The sequence below is a fragment of the Microcaecilia unicolor genome, chromosome 13 (assembly GCF_901765095.1).
Source record: "Microcaecilia unicolor chromosome 13, aMicUni1.1, whole genome shotgun sequence".
NCBI classification, from domain to species: domain Eukaryota; kingdom Metazoa; phylum Chordata; class Amphibia; order Gymnophiona; family Siphonopidae; genus Microcaecilia; species Microcaecilia unicolor.
Genome location: NC_044043.1, coordinates 93233592 through 93252047, shown reverse-complemented (window position 1 = coordinate 93252047; position 18456 = coordinate 93233592). Strand labels below are relative to the sequence as shown.

At 45.3% G+C, this 18456-nt stretch overlaps 1 protein-coding gene across 1 annotated transcript; it reads right to left on the bottom strand.

Annotated features, from left to right (window-relative positions):
- Positions 1-468: 468 nt before the first annotated feature.
- Positions 469-17080, bottom strand: LOC115456862. The gene is made up of 6 exons (XM_030186211.1): positions 17006-17080; positions 15084-15261; positions 12026-12132; positions 4353-4518; positions 3246-3357; positions 469-518 (listed from the first exon to the last, which is right to left on the bottom strand). Exons 1-6 carry the CDS (start codon positions 17061-17063, stop codon positions 510-512), a joined length of 630 nt encoding a protein of 209 aa, XP_030042071.1. The 5' UTR covers positions 17064-17080; the 3' UTR covers positions 469-509.
- Positions 17081-18456: the final 1376 nt, after the last annotated feature.

Genomic DNA, 18456 nt, shown 5'->3' with positions numbered 1-18456 from the left:
CTGCTGGCAGGTTTGAGGGGTCCCTTGCAAATTTCAGCCCTGGCCCCAGTATGTCGCCCTGTGGGTGACTGACTTTGGCTCCACTATGGCTGTACCTCCTGCAGAACCTATAAAAAGTCAACATTGCAAATTTTATAACGGTCCCTAGAAAACAGAACAAGCAGGATTCTCTACACGTCAGCAGTACAGCTTACATAGTTACTAAACCAAAAAGTTATAAAATGAGCAGTAATAGGAGTACACGTCATCATGCTAAGTTTTATTATTCTTTATTTTTTAAATTGTAATAAATTCTGCATATGTACAGTATTAGTAAACATCCTTCACACAAAGAAAGAAAAACCCCAGGGGGCCAGCAGAAACAGGGGCTAGCCGGGGTTGGGGGGGGGGGGCAATAGGAGCAATGACAGAAAGAAAAGTCATTCTACAAACAAGTATTTTTATTTGCAGATTCCTTCTTCTAGGATCCATATTTCTAATGCATTCTGTTCACTTCTTCCTCAGCTGTATTAACGCCCCTGAGAAAATGAAAAGAAGAAACTCTTTATTGCTCAAGTCAAACCCTTTTCCCACCCCAAGCCCAAAATGATTTTCCCATTTAGCACAAGATAATGTGTTATCACAGCTAAGTAAATAGACTCTTCTGGGTTCCCCAAATGTAGCTAAATGAATCGCAGCTCTAAATTTAGGTACAGCTTAACACAAAATTGAAGCTCATAAGTTCAGTGCAAAATCTACCTAAATTTAGGAATCTAATTTAGTACCTGAGTAGTTTATTAAAATTAACCCCTAATTCATCTGAAACCTTCACCAAGCATGAATGTGTGTTTCAGAAGGTTTAGAGGTGATACGATTGTTGAGTTGGGGTGGGGGGGGGGGGGGGAGGTTGCCTAGGGACTTTAAAGTTAATTACCTGCAACGGGGGTTCTCCATGGACAGCAGGATAAGTCAGCCACAAAAAGGTGACATCATCCAACAAACCGGAAGCAGATTTGCTCTCCTAGAGCTCAAAGGAAAACCTTTGAAGGCTTCCTCTGACCATGCGTTGGTAGTCCCTTATATCCTTGGATGATCCCTTCCTGCCTCAGATGTTTCCCAGCTATGTCCTGCTGGTTCATTCATAGGGGAGGAGGGCAGGTCTGTGTGGGCAGAAATCTCGGGTGAGTTCTGCATGAGGCATGTTTCTGGCGGAGCTGCGTATAGGGAGCATAGGTCACAAGGGCCTGTAGCTCGCTGATGCGCCTGGCGGATGTGATAGCAATGAGGAAGAGCGTCTTCCAGGTGATGAACGTGGCCAGTGTTATTTCCAGTGATTCAAATGGATGTACCATGAGGCAACGGAGGACGACATTGAGGTTCCAGGATGGCGGGGGGCGCCACGTTGGAGGGTGAAGATTTGTGAGTCCCTTCATGAATCTGGTCACCAGAGGGTGGGTAGAGAGTGTTCCCCTGTTGAGTCTTTCATGGATGGCGGAGATGGCACTCAACTGAACTCTGATGGAGGATGTTCTGAGGCCTCCTGTCAATAGGCTGAGTAGGTACTGAAGGATCACTGGAAGAGGACATGAGAAGGGGTTCAGACGTGCAGAGGTGCACCATGTCTGGACCTTTTCCACTTGAGGATATAAGATTTCCTGGTGGCTGGTCATCTGGCTGGTAGCAGGACGTCAGTGACTTCTGGTGGAATGGGGCCAGGGTCAACCTCTCAATATCCACGCTAATAGGGCCAAAGTCCCCAGGCTGGGGTGTAGCATGATCCACTGGTCCTGTGTGATGAGGTCTAGATGATCCGACAGGCATACTGGTGGCTGCATCACCAGGCATTGCAGGAAGGGGAACCATGTCTGTCTTGGCCTGTGGGGTGCTATGAGGATTATGGTAGCCTGGTTCTGCATGATCTTCAGTAAGGTTTTGTAGATGAGGGGTGTTGGGGGTATGCATAGAGTAGCTGGCGTCCCCAGTGGATCGAGAAGGCATCAGGACTCAGTCTGTGTTGAGATTGCCATTTGGAGCAGAATAGTGTGCATTTTGCATTGGACTTACTAATGAAGAGGTCCAATGATAGCGTGCCCCACCTGTGGAACAGGTCTTGCGCTATGCTTAAGTGGAGGGATCATTCATGGGGGTCCAGCTTCTGACTGAGGCTGTCCACCAGGGTGTTGTGGAGTCCTGGCAGATAGGTCGCTTGTAAAACACAGTTGATGGACAGGCCAAACATCCAAATTCTGTAGGCCTTTCTATAGAGGGGAAGAAAGCCCGTACCCCTTTGTTTGTTGACATAGAACATGGTGACATGGTTATCTGTTTGGATCAGGATGGTTTTGTTGTGGATCCAGGGAGTGAAGGCCTGAAGTACTTTTCTGATGGCTTTGAGCTCCAGGAAGTTGATGTGGCATCTTGCTTCAGAGAAGGACCAGGTGCCCTTGGTTCGTAGATGGAGGAGGTGGGCTCCCCACCCAAGCTTGCAGGTATCTGTGGTGAGCATTAGCTGGTGCTGAGGTTGCTGGAGGGGCTTCCCTGTGTAGATGTTGTGTTGGTTGAGCCACCACTTGAGTGCATCGCGGGCTGACTGGTCGATGGCAATTTTCCAGGATAGTGGTTGGAAATGCTGATTCCATCTTTTCCGTAGGCCGTATGTACCACTGGAGAGGCCGCATGTGGAACGTGGCTAGAGATACAACATGGATGGATGCTGCAAAGTGTCCCAGAAAGTGCAGGAAGGTCCTTGACGGAATCCTGTCTGAGGATGTAATTGCTGCGCCAGGGATGACATTGCCTGCCCTCTTAGGGGTGGCAAGAAAGCCATGCTGCTGTTTGTACAGATTCTGGTCCCACTGAACTTCAGCAAATCCACTTCAGGTTTGTCGGATGATGTCACCAGTTTGTGGGTGACTCATCCTGCTTGTCCATGGAGAACACCTCTGCAATGACCCTGCCTTTCCGTCTTCCACCCCCTCCTCCCTCCCTTATTCAAATCAGTCATTTCTGACAGAGCTGTAAATTCAAAAGAACAAGAAGAAACTGCCAAGCAACCTCATCTCCCCTTGATCCAAAACTGTTCACCATGTGATTGGGCTGTCCACTCCAGCTCACTGGGTTATGTGGTGCACAGTTCGACCATCTGACCTGGTCTCCCACTATAGGATAATACCAGAACCTCATGACCAAATTAATCATTAGATCCAGGACTTATTTCTTCTCTAAATATCATCCAAGCCAAACCCCTGGACCACAAGATACCGAACCTGTTTTGAACAGAAGATTGGTGGGCAGGTGAACCGAACTGTATAATCCTTGCAGTATTCTTCAGGTGGCGTCAGCTTGTTCACACAGCCAAACCCACTGGTGGTGTCAGAGCTGTGCAGAGAAAAGAGACAAGTTCATTGGGGGATGGAAGGGGATGCAAAATGTCTGTGTTTTGTTAGGTGATTTTGCTAGAACAGCAATGCATATCAACTCTACCTGTCCCTCCCACCCCCTCATACCACACCACTGCTGAAAATGACCTGGTTGCCCTGTGCAGAATTAGGCAGGGCAAATGCTTACTCTCCCCAAGCTTAAAAGCTCAATGCATGGATCTATTTATTACATTTCAGCCATATGGTGCCAGTAGCTGAACCCATACTCAGTTACAGGAACCATGTGGCAGAGAAGGAAGGAGGAGAAGCAAAGAGGTAGGGGAAGGGCAATGTGTTGCCAGCCCAAAACCAGCTCAATATTAATATTAATAAGGTCTATATGAATATTAATGAGGTGAATATGAATATTAATAAAGTAACCACAATCATCATCAGCAAAATCATCAGAATCATAATCAGCATTAGTATAATTAGAACAATCAGCACCATAATCTGCAGCACTGTTATAATTAGCACAAATTCATAATCTATGGGCATGAACAGGAAGGGAGGAAAGGAACAGGTTAGGTGGGGGAGGAAAGTCTAAGAGGAAAGGGGGGCCCTTAAGGCAGCTTCTCCTATCTTGGCAAATGTTAGTCTTTCATTAAGAAGAGAGGACATTTTTGTTTTCAGGTCAATCACACCAAAATCATCCTCTGTCTTTTAAAGGAGGAAACTTCTGGAGTCTCTTATCCTAGCTTGACCTCCCATTTGTTTTTAAACACTACCTACTAGTTTTATGGAGTGTTCCTTAGTCTCAGCATTTTGCACCTCATCCCTGAACCACCAATACATTCTAAATATTAACAAAATTCTGACTGAAACCAGCCAGTCCAGATCAGGGCTAGAATTCAAGTAGCCCAGTATTGCCTGTCCTATTGCTGGGCGACTCCTTCCACACACTTTCTCTTTACCCCCAAATCCCTTCTTAACCATGAGGTCAGCAGTGCTTACAATTGAATTAGAGAGGTTTGCAGGGGGCTGCCATCCAGCGTCCGCACCTCAATCCCGATGGGGTTGGTGCACAGCTGGCCGGGGTTTTCCTTAAGCAGATCAGTCAGAGTTTCATAGTCTCCATATCCACTGGGATCGTCCCGATCAAACCAGCGTGTCTTACAATCTAAAACACAGGGGGACAGAGAGGTTTTTAAGAAATTGCATTCATCTACATGTCCTGCATGACAGAAAAATTATTTTTATTATTATTATCTATGTTTAATTTGTTTATTGATTTTCAACTTTTCAAGTTTACAAACTTGTTTAGAAAAATTGGATATAATGAGGTTACAATATAAGAAAATGTATCATACATGAAAATTCCCTCAAACCAATACAAGTCCACTAGTGGGGAGTTCAAAATACAAACATCATTGAAGGTATATTAATAGGAAATAAACAATTTCAAAAAGAGTGGCAGAGGTGTACAGAGGACACTATATTCCAATTTCAAACAACATCATTAGTTGGAATTACTATTCCAACAGTCTTCCTAGATGTAATAAATGTCTCGAGTTGGGATGGATCATAGAACACAAACTTTTCAGAGTGGTATGTGACCAGACACTTGCACGGAAATTATTATTATTATCTAAAAAGCACAATCACAGGATTCAGCACAGACAATATTGAAGCTCTAGAAGTGTATACGTCCTCCTAAATATTCCCTTCTCATACCCTGAGACACATCCTCAGTGTTCCCTGAGCCCCATAGCTTCTCAATGATTCCAAATCACATCCTAAAACCTAGCCTCCACAGCTCTCCCCATCACACCCTGAACACAGTATCTCCCTCCCAAAGTTCACCTCATCCCCTAAGACACAGAGCTCCTCAATGTTCCAGTCATGCCCTGAGACACATAGACGTGACCCATCACACCTTGGTTTTTCTACAATGTTTTCTCATCATGTAATCTCCAGGTGTTCCCTTGTAGCCCCATTAGAGCCAGAGCTTCCAATGTCCCTTAGTATTACAATCACACAAACCCCTGGCATTCCGCAGTAATGGCAGAAGATACAATTCCTCAGTATTGTCCTATTAGACCCTGAAATGCAGTGTCCCAATGTTCTGTCAAACTCTGTGATAGGCTTTCCCCTAAACACTTAGGAATCAATCCAAAGATGCTTAGCAGAGACTAGGGAAGCAAAACCAGTGCGGGGCGGACTTCTATGGTCTGTGCCTTGACGTGGCTGGATAGATTTGGATGGGCTGGAATGGAGCTTATCAAAGTCTTCGATAACAACTTCAACAGTTTTTGAACAGGGACGGTGCCAGGCAGACTTCTACAGCCTTGAAAATAGCATGGACAAATCAAGTTCAGGTATACATATGTTGTATCATCTCATACTTTATGTAATGAGTTTATCTCTTCGGGCAGACTGGATGGACCATACAGGTCTTTATCTGCCGACATCTACTATGTCACTATGTTATATGTTACTATCAGGCTTATTTTCGAAAGAGAAGGACACCCATCTTTCGACACAAATCGGAAGATGGGCGTCCTTCTCACAGAGTCGCCCAAATCGGCATAATCGAAAGCCAATTTTGGGCGTCCCCAACTGCTTTCCATCACGGGGACGACCAAAGTTCCCGGAGGCGTAGCGAAGGCGGGACTTGGGCATGCCTAAAACACGGGCATCCTCGACCCATAATGGAAAAAAAGGGTGTCCCTGACGAGCACTTGTGCGACTTTACTTGGTCCTTTTTTTGTTACGACCAAGCCATGAAAAGGTGCCTGAACTGACCAGATGACCACCGGAGGGAATCGGGGATGACCTCCCCTTACTCCCCCAGTGGTCACTAACCCCCTCCCACCCTCAAAAAAAAACTTTTAAAAATATGTTTTGCCAGCCTCAAATGTCATACCCAGCTCCATGACAGCAGTATGCAGGTCCCTGGAGCAGTTTTAGTGGGTGCACTTCAGGCAGGCAGACCCAGGCACATCCCCCCCTACCTGTTACACTTGTGGTGGTAAATGTGAGCCCTTCAAAACCCACTAGAAACCCACTGTACCCACATCTAGGTGCCCCCCCTTCACCCATAAGGGCTATGGTAGTGGTGTACAGTTGTGGGGAGTGGGTTTGGGGGGGGCTCAGCACACAAGGTAAGGAAGCTATGCACCTGGGAGCAATTTATGAAGTCCACTGCAGTGCCCCCTAGGGTGCCCGGTTGGTGTCCTGGCATGTCAGGGGGACCAGTGCACTACGAATGCTGGCTCCTCCCACGACCAAAGGGCTTGCATTTGGTCGTTTCTGAGATGGGCGTCCTTAGTTTCCATTATCGCCGAAAATCAGAAACGACCAAGTCTAAGGACGACCATCTGTAGGGACGACCTAAATGTTAAGATTTGGGCGTCCCCGACCGTATTATCGAAACGAAAGATGGACGCACATCTTGTTTCGAAAATACGGGTTTCCCTGCCCCTTTGCCGGGACGTCCTGCAAGGACATCCTCATGAAAACTTGGGCGCCCCTTTCGATTATGCCCCTCCACTTTTTCCCATCATACCCTGTACCATAGATACCATAAATAATATGATTCGCTTGATTTTCTCTTTAAAGATCTTACTCATATCACTCAACTTACTTAACTAGTGATTGGCTTCCAGTAGAAGCTGTTTTTATCTACCCCTCTCTAGACCCCCGCAGGACCCTTCCACACGGAGGTGTACAGAGGGTTTGTTCTTCTAAGATCTTTTTAACCGCCTCCCTGAATTCCAGTGACACCCCTTCCCATGGGTATCGGCGCTGGGGAGGCATCAGAAGGTGCAGTTCAAATCTAATTCCCATGACCACAGCTTTCTGTCTACTTGGATCTAAGTGAATCTTTGGCCATTTATGTTCCCACATAAAATCTATACAATATCTATAAGACTGTTTCAGTGAGAAATCTTACTTAGGTGTGTGTGTGTTATTTTGTAAAACAGATGGAAGAGGGAGAATAAATTGAAATAAAGACAGGAACAGTTTAGTTACAGAAGTAGTCTTTTTATTCTTACCTAAATCAGGCTTTATTCTGGTACATTCAGTGGACAGATTCTGGATCCAACCGGCCAGAGCTTAGCTCCCTAAGATGTGTTGGGGAAAACTTCCGAAGATTGCTCGGATGCCCACTTCTTATATAGTATTTGGTCCCCATACAAGTCTATGGACAGGGACTTTTTTTTTTCTAATCTTGCTTAATCAGTGAATCATACTCAACCGCCGGTCAGGTGCCCACCTGCCCCTCCTCTCAAAGATTGCTTAATAGTGCCAATTTCAACACTTTCACTTCCTGTTTTCCAACCCTAAAACACAGATCTGTGTCTTTATATCTTGTGATACTGAGAGCCATTTTATAAAGACATTCTCCATCTTAAGAACCAAACTCTTTACCATTTTTGTCTCTAATTTCCTCATCTTGAGTGTTACACTCAATTTGAAAGTTGTACCAGGTTTCCTTAAGACTCACCAAGCAGTCCTGCTCTTGCAGGTTCTCTGCTATAAGGCCATCAGCTGGTTATCAGGCCTAGTCAGTGCTTTTCAGCTGGTTAAAGCCGTGTAGCTTGGCCCACCACCATTCCAGTGGATAGGTCTCAAGCTAGAACACATATTAACAAAGCCCATATTATGTTTAAGCTTGGTAGTGTTTAAGACATTACATGGAGGTCTACATATGAGGTTTCATCTTACACGTCATTTTAATATGCTAAATTTTCCTAGTCCTAAGGGTGTGCGTTATTGGAAAATATTTCAGACAGTATTCGCTTATGAAGCAGCTACCCTTTGGTCCTCATTTCCAGATACAATTAGATCTGTATTTAGCTTTCACCTTTTTAAAGGTAATCAATAGAAATCAAACAAAATAAAACATGGAAAAGAAAATAAGATGATACCTTTTTTATTGGACATAACTTAATACATTTCTTGATTAGCTTTCGAAGGTTGCCCTTCTTCCTCAGATCGGAAATAAGCAAATGTGCTAGCTGACAGTGTATATAAGTGAAAACATTCAAGCATTACTATGACAGTAAAATAGATACTATTGGAGATTCTACATGGAATGTTGCTACTATTGGAGATTCTACATGGAATGTTGCTATTCCACTAGCAACATTCCATGTAGAAGGCTGCGCAGGCTTCTGTTTCTGTGAGTCTGACGTCCTGCACGTATGTGCAGGATGTCAGACTCACAGAAGCAGAAGCCTGCGCGGCCACATTGGTGATCCGCAAGGGCCGACTTCTACATGGAATGTTGCTAGTGGAATAGCAACATTCCATGTAGAATCTATAGAAATCAAACAAAATAAAACATGGAAAAGAAAATAAGATGATACCTTTTTTATTGGACATAACAATACATTTCTTGATTAGCTTTCGAAGGTTGCCCTTCTTCGTCAGATCGGAAATAAGCAAATGTGGTAGATGACAGTATATATATAAGTGAAACATCCAAGCATTTCATTGACAGTCTAACAGGGTGGGGGTGAGTTGGAGGTACGCATGGGAACATCAAAGCATTTCATTGATAGTCTAACGGGATGGGTGTGGATAGGTGAGAGGAGGGTGATAAACAGAGAAATACAACTTTATGGTTTATAATGGGCTAGAAAACCCAGATCCTTGTTAAGTCTTGTCTGTTAGGTGTCAAAATATTCAATCATTCTGACTTCAAAGCTCTTACGTTCCTGTCTTATGTTCCTTTTTAAAGAAAGCAATGAAAACTTACTTATTTCGGAAGCATGTTCTGGGTTTGTTAATCTCTCTATATATAAAGCAGATGCGTGTGTTTGTTTGTTCGTGTCGAACTCCTCTGGCCCCCTAAGAGCTAGGGCCACCAAACCCGGCATGCAGACTCTACCTGCCGTTGCCGAGGTTATTTGTAGTTCGAAGCGATCTGGTTCACGGGTGCACTCAGGGAAGGGGAAGCAATAGATTCATCCATTAAATGAATAGGCTGCAGGTCAGAAAGTTTTTTCTTGTTGTTGCTAAACGATAAACTGTTTGGGAGAGGGTGAGGGTCAAAGATTGGTGGGGAGAAACACAGACAGCAGCTGCTCAGTTGTCCCTCTTTCATTCTCTAATACCCTCTTCCCTAACAATTTCAGTACAAGGAGGGATCAGAGACTGCTGGGAAAGTATTGGAGTCAGGTTGGGAAGTGTGTGTGCTCATGAATTCACTACCTCGCCAAGGGAACGCACCTCAAAAAGGGCAGGAAACTGAATTTCAATATGCCCTTGAAAAGAAGGCTATGTTTTGACAGGAAAACAGTGAAAGCCAAACGGCAGGCACTTGCTGGACTGAAAAAAAACCCCAACTAATGAAGAAAATCAACCTAAAAAAAATTGATCGGAAAAGAAAAGTTAGTGCTAGGTTGGGATCCAGTCTCCACATTTTCTGATTTAAGGGAGTATTAAACTCAATGTCACCCTTTCTCACATACCCCAGCACACAGCAAAACACCCCAGTCACACTCAGCCATTTTCACACATCCCCACTCACACTCACCCATTCTAATACAGCAATCAGCAAAACACCCCACTCACACTCACCTGTTCTCACACACCCCTCAGCAAAACAACCCTAATCATACACCCCAGAATAACACCCCCCTCTCACACTCACCCCTCAGTACCACACCCCCACTGACACTCACCTGATCTCACATACCCCAGAGTAGCATACCTCTACGTACACTCAGTCCTCAGCAGTACACCCACACTCACACACCACAGGACAGCACACCTCCACTCACATTTATCCGTTCTCACACACCCCTCAGCAAAACACTCACACTTACCCATTCTCACACACATCTCAGAAAAGCACTCACACTCACACACCTCTCAGCAGAAAACCCCCACTCAAAATTTCATCACCAGTACACCCCTATTCACACTCATTCATTCTCACACTCACCCCTCAGCAGTACACCCCCTCTCACCCATTCACACACTCCCTTAGTAGCACACCCCAATTCACACTTATTCTCAGCCCACTCTGTAGTACACCCCCACTCACATATTCTCACCCCTCTCAGTACCACACCCCCATTCGCACTCACACATTCTCACACCTCCTGTTAACAGTACAACTCCTCAGTAGCACACCCTCACTCACACTCATCCAACTCAGCAGTACACCCCCACTCAGCCATTTTCACACACACCTCAGCACTGTCAATGTTTAAGGCTCACTTAAAGTAAAATATATTTAAAGCATCTGGATCCAGATACTAAACAGTTTTCTATCCAGTTCTCAGATCAGTGAAAAAGACAGGCTAAACTAACAAACAAACAAACAAACACACACACGCGTCTGCTTTATAGATATAGATTTAATCTTTATCTATTCCTGTGTTCTATTTCTGTTTGTACAAATAAAAATATATCTATATACATATATCTGTACCTATTCTTTACGTTTCATTTCTCGCATCAAAGATATCAAGCAAAATGTAACAACCATCATAAACGAGTTAAAAATACATACTTATACAGTGTTATTACACACAAATAAACCTTGCTTATCTCATTTACAAACTACTACGCTGTCGCTGCACAAGGCCAGCGGGGACAGCTTATGACGACATTTCTACCTCGCGAAGAAGCATTACAAGACAATTAATACAAGAATACAACTATTAAAATCAATTCATATTAGCTGAACACAGATCTAAAGATATAATATCATAAGATCCACATAAATCCCAGTTCCCACCACACCCTGAAGCATCCAGGTCCCTCTCCAATGTATGGTGTTACCACAGCTCACAGCCATAACATGGGCCCTTATGCCAGTGGTGTAGCCATAGGTGGGCCTGGGTGGGCCGAGGCCCACCCAGTTAGGGCTCAGGCCCACCCAACAGTAGCACACGTTTAGTGGTAGCTGGTGGGGATCCCCAGCTCCACCAGCTGAAGACCTCCCCCTGATGGTAATGAAAACGCTACTCTCTTTGATACTGGCACCTGCGCATGCTCAGTCTTCAGCGCATGCCTGCTGTAGACTGCCAAGGTGGAAAGAAGCGTTTTCCTGCCAGATTTTTTTTTTTTTTTGGTGGTGGTGTTGGAGGGGGGGAAGGGGGAGAACACTTGGTGCCCACCCACTTCTTGCTTAGGCCCACCCAAAATCTGTTGTCTGGCTATGCCCCTGCCTTATGCTTAGGTACCTGATTCACATGTGAAATGTTCTTTTGCTGTTTCTGGTGGCTAAAGGGCAAGTGTATCAACCATTAAAAATTGGTCAAGATTTCTCAATGAAAAAGCGTCCTGATATTTTCAACAGGGAAACAGGGCAAAGCTGGAGCTAGAGCTCTCGTCAACCGAGTCACCAGAACGCAACATCAAACTGATGGCACGCAGCATCAATAACAAAAACCAGAGTAACCACATATTAGACCAGGGGCAGGCAACCTTGCTCCTTGAGGGCTAGTTGGGTTTTCTGAATTTCCCCTAACGAATATGCATGAGATCTATTTGCATGCAGTGCCTGCATTGTATGTAAATAGATCTCATACATATTCATTGGGGAAATTCTGAAAACCCGACTGGCTTGCAGCCCTCGAGGGCCGATGTACTCCCCCCCCCCCCCCCCCCCCACCAGTACTGACCTTTCTGCCTCACATAAGGAACAGGATGCTGGATCTTACCTGAGCAGAAGCTGCTAGGGCAGGTGAACTGCACTTTATAATCCTTGCAAGACTGCATGGGTGCACTCAGTTTGTTCTGACAGACAAATCCATTTGTGGGGTCATAGCTGTGCAGAAGAGGAAGGGAGGAAAAAGAAAGAGAGTTAGGAGGGAAAGCACCTCGCAGTAAGACAGGAAGACTTCTACTGCATGGTCCCCTGTCATCTACCTACAAAAGGCCAGAGCAGAGCAGCAAGGTTTCCTCTTTTCCTTTGTTCAGACACATTTCCTATAATTTGAGACACAGCATGAGCTTGCCTAGTTTCAGTTTGATGTTTTAGAACAGCCTAGTCCCTTACTCCTTCTCTCCTTCCCCTTGTCGCTCAACTTAAGCCACAGCCAGTTTAACACTGCCTAGCCAACCCAAGGGTTAGTTAGGCCCCGGCTGGAGGCAGGCGAGTCACTCTGGTGAGAAACTAAACAGTATGATCAAGGCTTAATCCTGGCAGGCTGGAGACACGTCAGCAGAGGTCCCGGAGACAAGTTGGAACTGAGGACAAGTGGGAGCTGAAGACAGGGCTGGACTGGAGATGAGATGGAACAAGGGCTGAAGGCAGGCTGAAGCATGACTGGAGACCTATTTGCTAGATCACTGGAAAGGAGTCTGGACCCGCCTTAAATGCGGGGAGACCAGAAGTGGAGTTCTCCATTGATTTCCCGGTGCTACCACTATAGGCCCTTTAAATTAGAGTCTTGAGTGCGCAAGTGCGCCTAGGGGAGCCGGCACCAAGCAATCACAGTCTTTCAGTTGGGCGTGGCCTCCTCCCCCAATGGGGCGCCCAGCCGTCAGCACACTATTGTGAGCATCCCGCCAGTGCAGGACAGCAGCCCGGACCCCAGGAGGAACTGCAGAGACTGACCCCAGCGTCCCCATGTGGACAGAAGGTGATTTGGGGTGGCCGTGACACCCATTTCCTGTTAACATTAAAAGGGCGATTCTATAACTGATGCTCACAATTTACATGGCCCTTGCATGTGTAAATTTACAAATACGAACACTTTCGCAGATAATGTACACGTGGGTGTGTAAGTTATAGCAGGTCGCCTAGGTTCTGTTCTGTAAAGGGGGCAAGGCATAGTATGTAAATGCAAGGGGACTTAAATGTGGGCAGGGCTCCAACTTCCATGTGGAACTTAAGGCAGGTCTCAACAAATTTTCATTAAATCTAGGAGCCAGTCTCTATGACCTTTCTCACTTCTCCTTCCCCACCCTTCCAACATTGCCTCCAGTGAAGTTTGTGTGGGGGGGGGGGGGGGGGGGGGTTGGAATCCCTCCCAGATTAGCAGTAACTCTTTTAGAAATTGACTTACTAAGGTTTTCTTTCCCCCTATTTTGTGTCTGTGGGAAAAGAATCTTTAGTAAATCAGCCCATTGCAGAAGTCATGCCAATGTTAAAATTGTGGGTTTAAATAGTGTATGAAAAGTTAAAATTTGATGCCAAGAAGTGAAGAGTGATGTAATTGGAGTGCAGAAACCCAAAAGAGAGATACCGGATAGGAGGGGAGAGATTAGTAAACTCAACTCAGGAGACCTTGGGATGATGGCATCTGAGGATCTGAAGGTGAAGAAACAATGCGACTAGGTGGAGGCTATGGCCAGAAGGATGCTAGGCTGCATAGAGAGGGGTATAACCAGCAGAAGAAAGGATGTGTTGATACCCCTCTACAAGTGGAGTGGAGTTGAGATGTGAAGCGTCTGTTCACGCTTTCCAAAAATACTAGGACTAGGGGGCATGCGATGAAGCTACAATGTAGTAAATTTAAATCGAATCGGAGAAAGTTTTTCTTCAACCAACGTGTAATTAAACTCTGGAATTCGTTGCCAGAGAATGTGGTAAAGGCGGTTAGCTTAGTGGAGTTTAAAAAAGGTTTGGACGGCTTCCTAAAGGAAAAGTCCATAGACCATTATTAAATGGACTTGGGGAAAATCCACTATTTCTGGGATAAGCAGTATAAAATGTTTTGTACATTTTTGGGATCTTGCTGGGTATTTGTGACCTGGATTGGCCACTGTTGGAAACAGGATGCTGGCCTCGATGGACCTTTGGTCTTTCCCAGTATGGCAATACTTATGTACTTTTTACAACATCACTCTTTTTAAGTGCAATTTCCCTCATTCACTCTCAGCCCCATTATAAAGAGAACACCCCTCCCCCCACCTCCCGGGCCTTCCTTACAGCTCTGGTGTATGCAAGGCCTTCCAGCTCCCGCCCCAAATGGAAACTCCAACAAATAGAACACCCCTCCCCTGTGGACCCACCATAGGCCCCCTCGCCGGGCTTACGTTAGAGCCCTGGTGGTCCAGTGGTCAGCTGGGGCAGGAACAATCCTACTTACGCTCCTGCCGGTGCAGTCTCCTTAGTGAAAATGGCTGCCATGAGTTCCCACAGCAATCTCGCGAGACTGCCATGAGTTTGCAGCAATCTCATGAGACTGCAGCTGAAATTCACGGCAGCCATTTTCAGTACGGAGACTGCACTGGTAGGAGTGTAGGAGGATCGCTCCTTCCCCAGCTGACCTGTGGACCACCAAGACTGTAAGGTAGGCCTGGGGAGGGGGCCTATGATGGGTCCGTGGAGGGGGGGGTGTTTCTCTTTGTGGGAGTTTCCATTTGAGGCAGGAGCCAGCAGGCCTTGCATACACTTGAAAATGGTAACTTTGGTATATGCATGCTCCGGATAATTGCAAGTGAAATTTTGGTCTGGAGCCCTTGCACTTCATTTCCAGGATGAGCACCAGCTCTGTCAATACTACCTGTCTCATCATTTTTTTTTGTGCAAACCTTTTTTGAATTCTGCTGCACTGAAAGGCTTGACCACATCCTCTAGCAACAGATACCACTAGGTGGGGAAAAAAACTTTCTAGGATTTGTTTTTAATCTGTGGTCATGGATTGTCCTTTTATTTATGTTTTTTTTTCACAGATTAAACTGCAGCATTGGATAATATTTCTTTCTGAGTAACTCTTGCATGCATTCTGACCCTCCTCCCCTTATAAATATGAAATTTGGCATACTCACTATTGAATGAGGGTATTTTGCCCGCTGTTGTCAGCTGAGATGCCCTTCAGAGTCTGCGCCTTGATTGCGATGGGGTTAGAGCACAGCTCATTTGGAACCTCTTTCAGCAGGTCAGAGAGCGTTTCATAGTCTCCTTTTCCACTGGGATCGTCTCGATCAAACCAGCGAGTTTTGCACACTGCAGCAGAGAAGGAAAAATATGGATTTCCATACCTTGCCTTGTTTATGTTCCTGTGTCTTTGGTCCCCCATGCCAGGTGGGGTATTTCCTCCAAAGTGTAACCTCAGCATGCTCTCCATTAACAATAGTAACAAATAACCCTTGTAGATGGGGATCCAAACCCAACAGCTCTCAGAACTACACCAGTACCACAGGATCAATGCCTTTTGTATGTGGGTCTATTAACTGGGAATCGCTCCTGCCCATGCCGACTCCAGTCTCAAAATGGCTGACATGACCTCCAGCGGTAGCCTGCAAGACTGACAGTAGAGTTCATGGCAGCCATTTTGACAGTGGAGATGGCAAAGGCAGGAGTAATTGGGGATCATTCCTGCCCCGTGTATCCACTAGACCACCAGGTCTCTAAGGCAGGCCTGGGGGGGGGGGGGGAACCTAGGGTGGTTCAGGTAGGGGGAAAGAGGGAGCTTGAGCCTGCTCTTGTGTGGGGAAGGGGAGAGAAGGAGGTAGGGAGACAGAGAACAAGGGCGGGAAGGAGATGAGCCCACTCCTGTTTGGGGGAGAGGAGAGTCGCTATGAGAAAAGAGTAAGTTTTAGTTTCAGCTGTAAGTGTACCTGCATTTTTGACCAAAACTTAAATAAGACTAAATGCAGCACCAAAACTGAAATTTGGTTGGCCTCTGTGCCACTGATCCTCCAGCTCTACTGGAAGTGGCCTCTGCTGGGCCACAATAGTGATTCTCAGTCCATTCCTTGAGATACAGCCAGGATTTCCACTATGAATATGCATGAGGAAAACTGGAATACAACAGAAGTAGTGTATGTAAGTTTATTTCATTCATATTCAACGTGGATATCCTGAAACCCTAATTGGATGGGTGTGTCCCAGGACAGGGTTGAGAACCCCAGGGCTACAGCCTTCAAGCACAATACCGAGACTTTTTATCCCCTCCCATTTACTTTAACTCGGCCAATTGCAAGCACCTTCCTTTGCTAAGTTCCCCCCAGCAAGCGTAATCATGGGCTCTGAATGTGCCTTTGAAACACCACATGGCCTTTTACTCCTGAATTTTTCTAGATTCCCATTTCAAACTAAATTGAGAGTCTCTGTATTTTGTCCTAAAAAGTTCAATCCACAGGCACACTCACATAAAGCGTTCTTGACAGATTATCCTACAGCCCAGATAAGTGTATAATCAAGACATACAGAACATATGAAAGCTATAACACTTAAAATATATGAAGTAGAAACATACGGAGGGTTTTCGACTGATGACGATTCTGCACCTAATCCTAATTAAAGCAGACACACAATCTGCAGAGGAGAGGTAGCAGCTCATGACAAGAAGTAGGGCGCAAAAACAGAGAATCTGAAGTCTTTTCCTCCAAATAGAGAGCATTACTAGGTTGGAATGTGAATGATTTGATAAATATAGTTAAGCAATATATAAAAAATGTAGATCCTATACCTAAGTACCAAAACAAATCAATCTTTTAACACTCGCAAAACAGAATATGACTGACTCTCAAGAAAGATAAACACCATCAATCGTCATCAAGTCACAGACTCCAAGCAATCTATACATTTGATAATCTTCAATTTTCAAAATTTATATTCAACTTTCAAGAAATAACATTACTTACCTGTCTCATGCAGTTACATTTTCTATTTCATAGGAGCCAAAATTTATTTGAAACATCCCAGAATGTAAGCAGCGCATTCTCAGAAACTTTCTGGACCTTACCTGAGCAGAAGCTGTCCGGGCAGGTGAACTGAACCTTGTAGTCCTTGCACATCATCATAGGTGGATCAAATTTATTCACACAGCCAAATCCACTGGTGGTGTCAGAGCTGAGAGAGGAAAGAGACAGTGAGAAAAGTGATGGGCCTTTGTGATCAGTCAGATGCCTTCAGTGCCCCAGAATACAGGGACAATACTCCACTTGGCAGTATCAGTATCCTTGTGCAAGTTGGGCCAAGTCTCTCCCCAGGATAACCAGTATTCTTCCTGCTACCCTTTGCTTCCCCCTGCTGGCCTATAAGCATATATAGTTGGGGCTCATTTTCAAAGCACTTAGACTTACAAAGTTCCGTAGATTACTTTGGGGCTCATTTTCAAAAGACAAAAATGTTCAAAGAGTGGCTTGAACTCTCGGCAGCCATTTTGAATCGACGCCGGGAGAAAGACAGTCTGCAGACATGCCAGGCAGGAAAGAGGGGGCTCTTTCCTGCCTTGAAGAAGTCACTAGACCACCAGGACACCGCACTAAGGTAAAGGAGTGGAGGGGTAGTGAATGGAGTCATGTGGGAGGTTGGAAAATTGGGGAGGGGATCTGCATGGGAAAGAGAGAATCTGGCTTTCTTTGGGGGGGTCACAGTGACAGGGGCAGGGTGCGACAGAGGGTAGGGCAGGTTGCAACAGGGGGCGGGACAGGGGTGGGGCATGTGTCCTCTTTTTTTCTTAGGGCAAATATGGTAACCCGATATCCAGATAACTCAGCAGTTAACATTTTGCTCTCCTAACTTTTTCTGGATAGTTACCCAGTTAGCAGACTGTGTATTTCCACTATCTGGATAACTGGATACTACCAAGACAGTCTGCACAGATATCCAGCAGCAATATACAGAGAATACCGGGAAATATCTGGATAACCCTTCCCCCTAGGTCCCCTCACCATCTTTCTGAACTCAGTCTGTCTTATTTTGATCTCCCACTAAATCAGAATCTCTCTGCATAAGTGAGAGCCCATGTTCTCCCATATTCTCATTCTTCAGTACCTGCCCTCCTACCTCTTTCTCCCCTTTCCCAGCATCCATTGCACCTTCTTTTTCCTGTCTATCTTTCTCCCGTTTCTCAGCATCTACCTATTTACTTCCTTCTCCAATATTCACTGACCCTGTCTGTTCTGTTCCCCAACAGCCTTATACTAGTTTATAGCGTGGCCTTAAAATGTGTTTAATGCCTTTACTGTTATTCTCACTTCTAAGGATTTTTACTGCTGCAGTCACTCACTGCAAAGATTTATGAGCAATGCATTGTGCGTAATGTAGTCTCACATGTAATGCAGTCACCCCTGCTTGTCTGTATAAAGTCTGTTACTAGTGGTCTGTTCTCCTGCAAAGACCTTCTCCCTTTCTCAGCCAAGCTTGCCTCTTTTGTCTACCTGCTGTCATTTCCTGGTCATTCTTACTATC

What these genes read in the sequence shown, in the direction of transcription:
- LOC115456862 (XM_030186211.1), bottom strand. Translation starts at nt 17,063, where the DNA reads ATGATGATGTGCAAGGACTACAAGGTTCAGTTCACCTGCCCGGACAGC. An exon ending in CCCGGACAGCTTCTGCTCAG is followed by an intron (nt 15,262 to 17,005) that starts GTAAGGTCCAGA and finishes TCTCTGCTGCAG; the next exon opens with TGTGCAAAACTCGCTGGTTT. An exon ending in CAAACCTCTCTAATTCAATT is followed by an intron (nt 3,358 to 4,352) that starts GTAAGCACTGCT and finishes TTCTCTGCACAG; the next exon opens with CTCTGACACCACCAGTGGGT.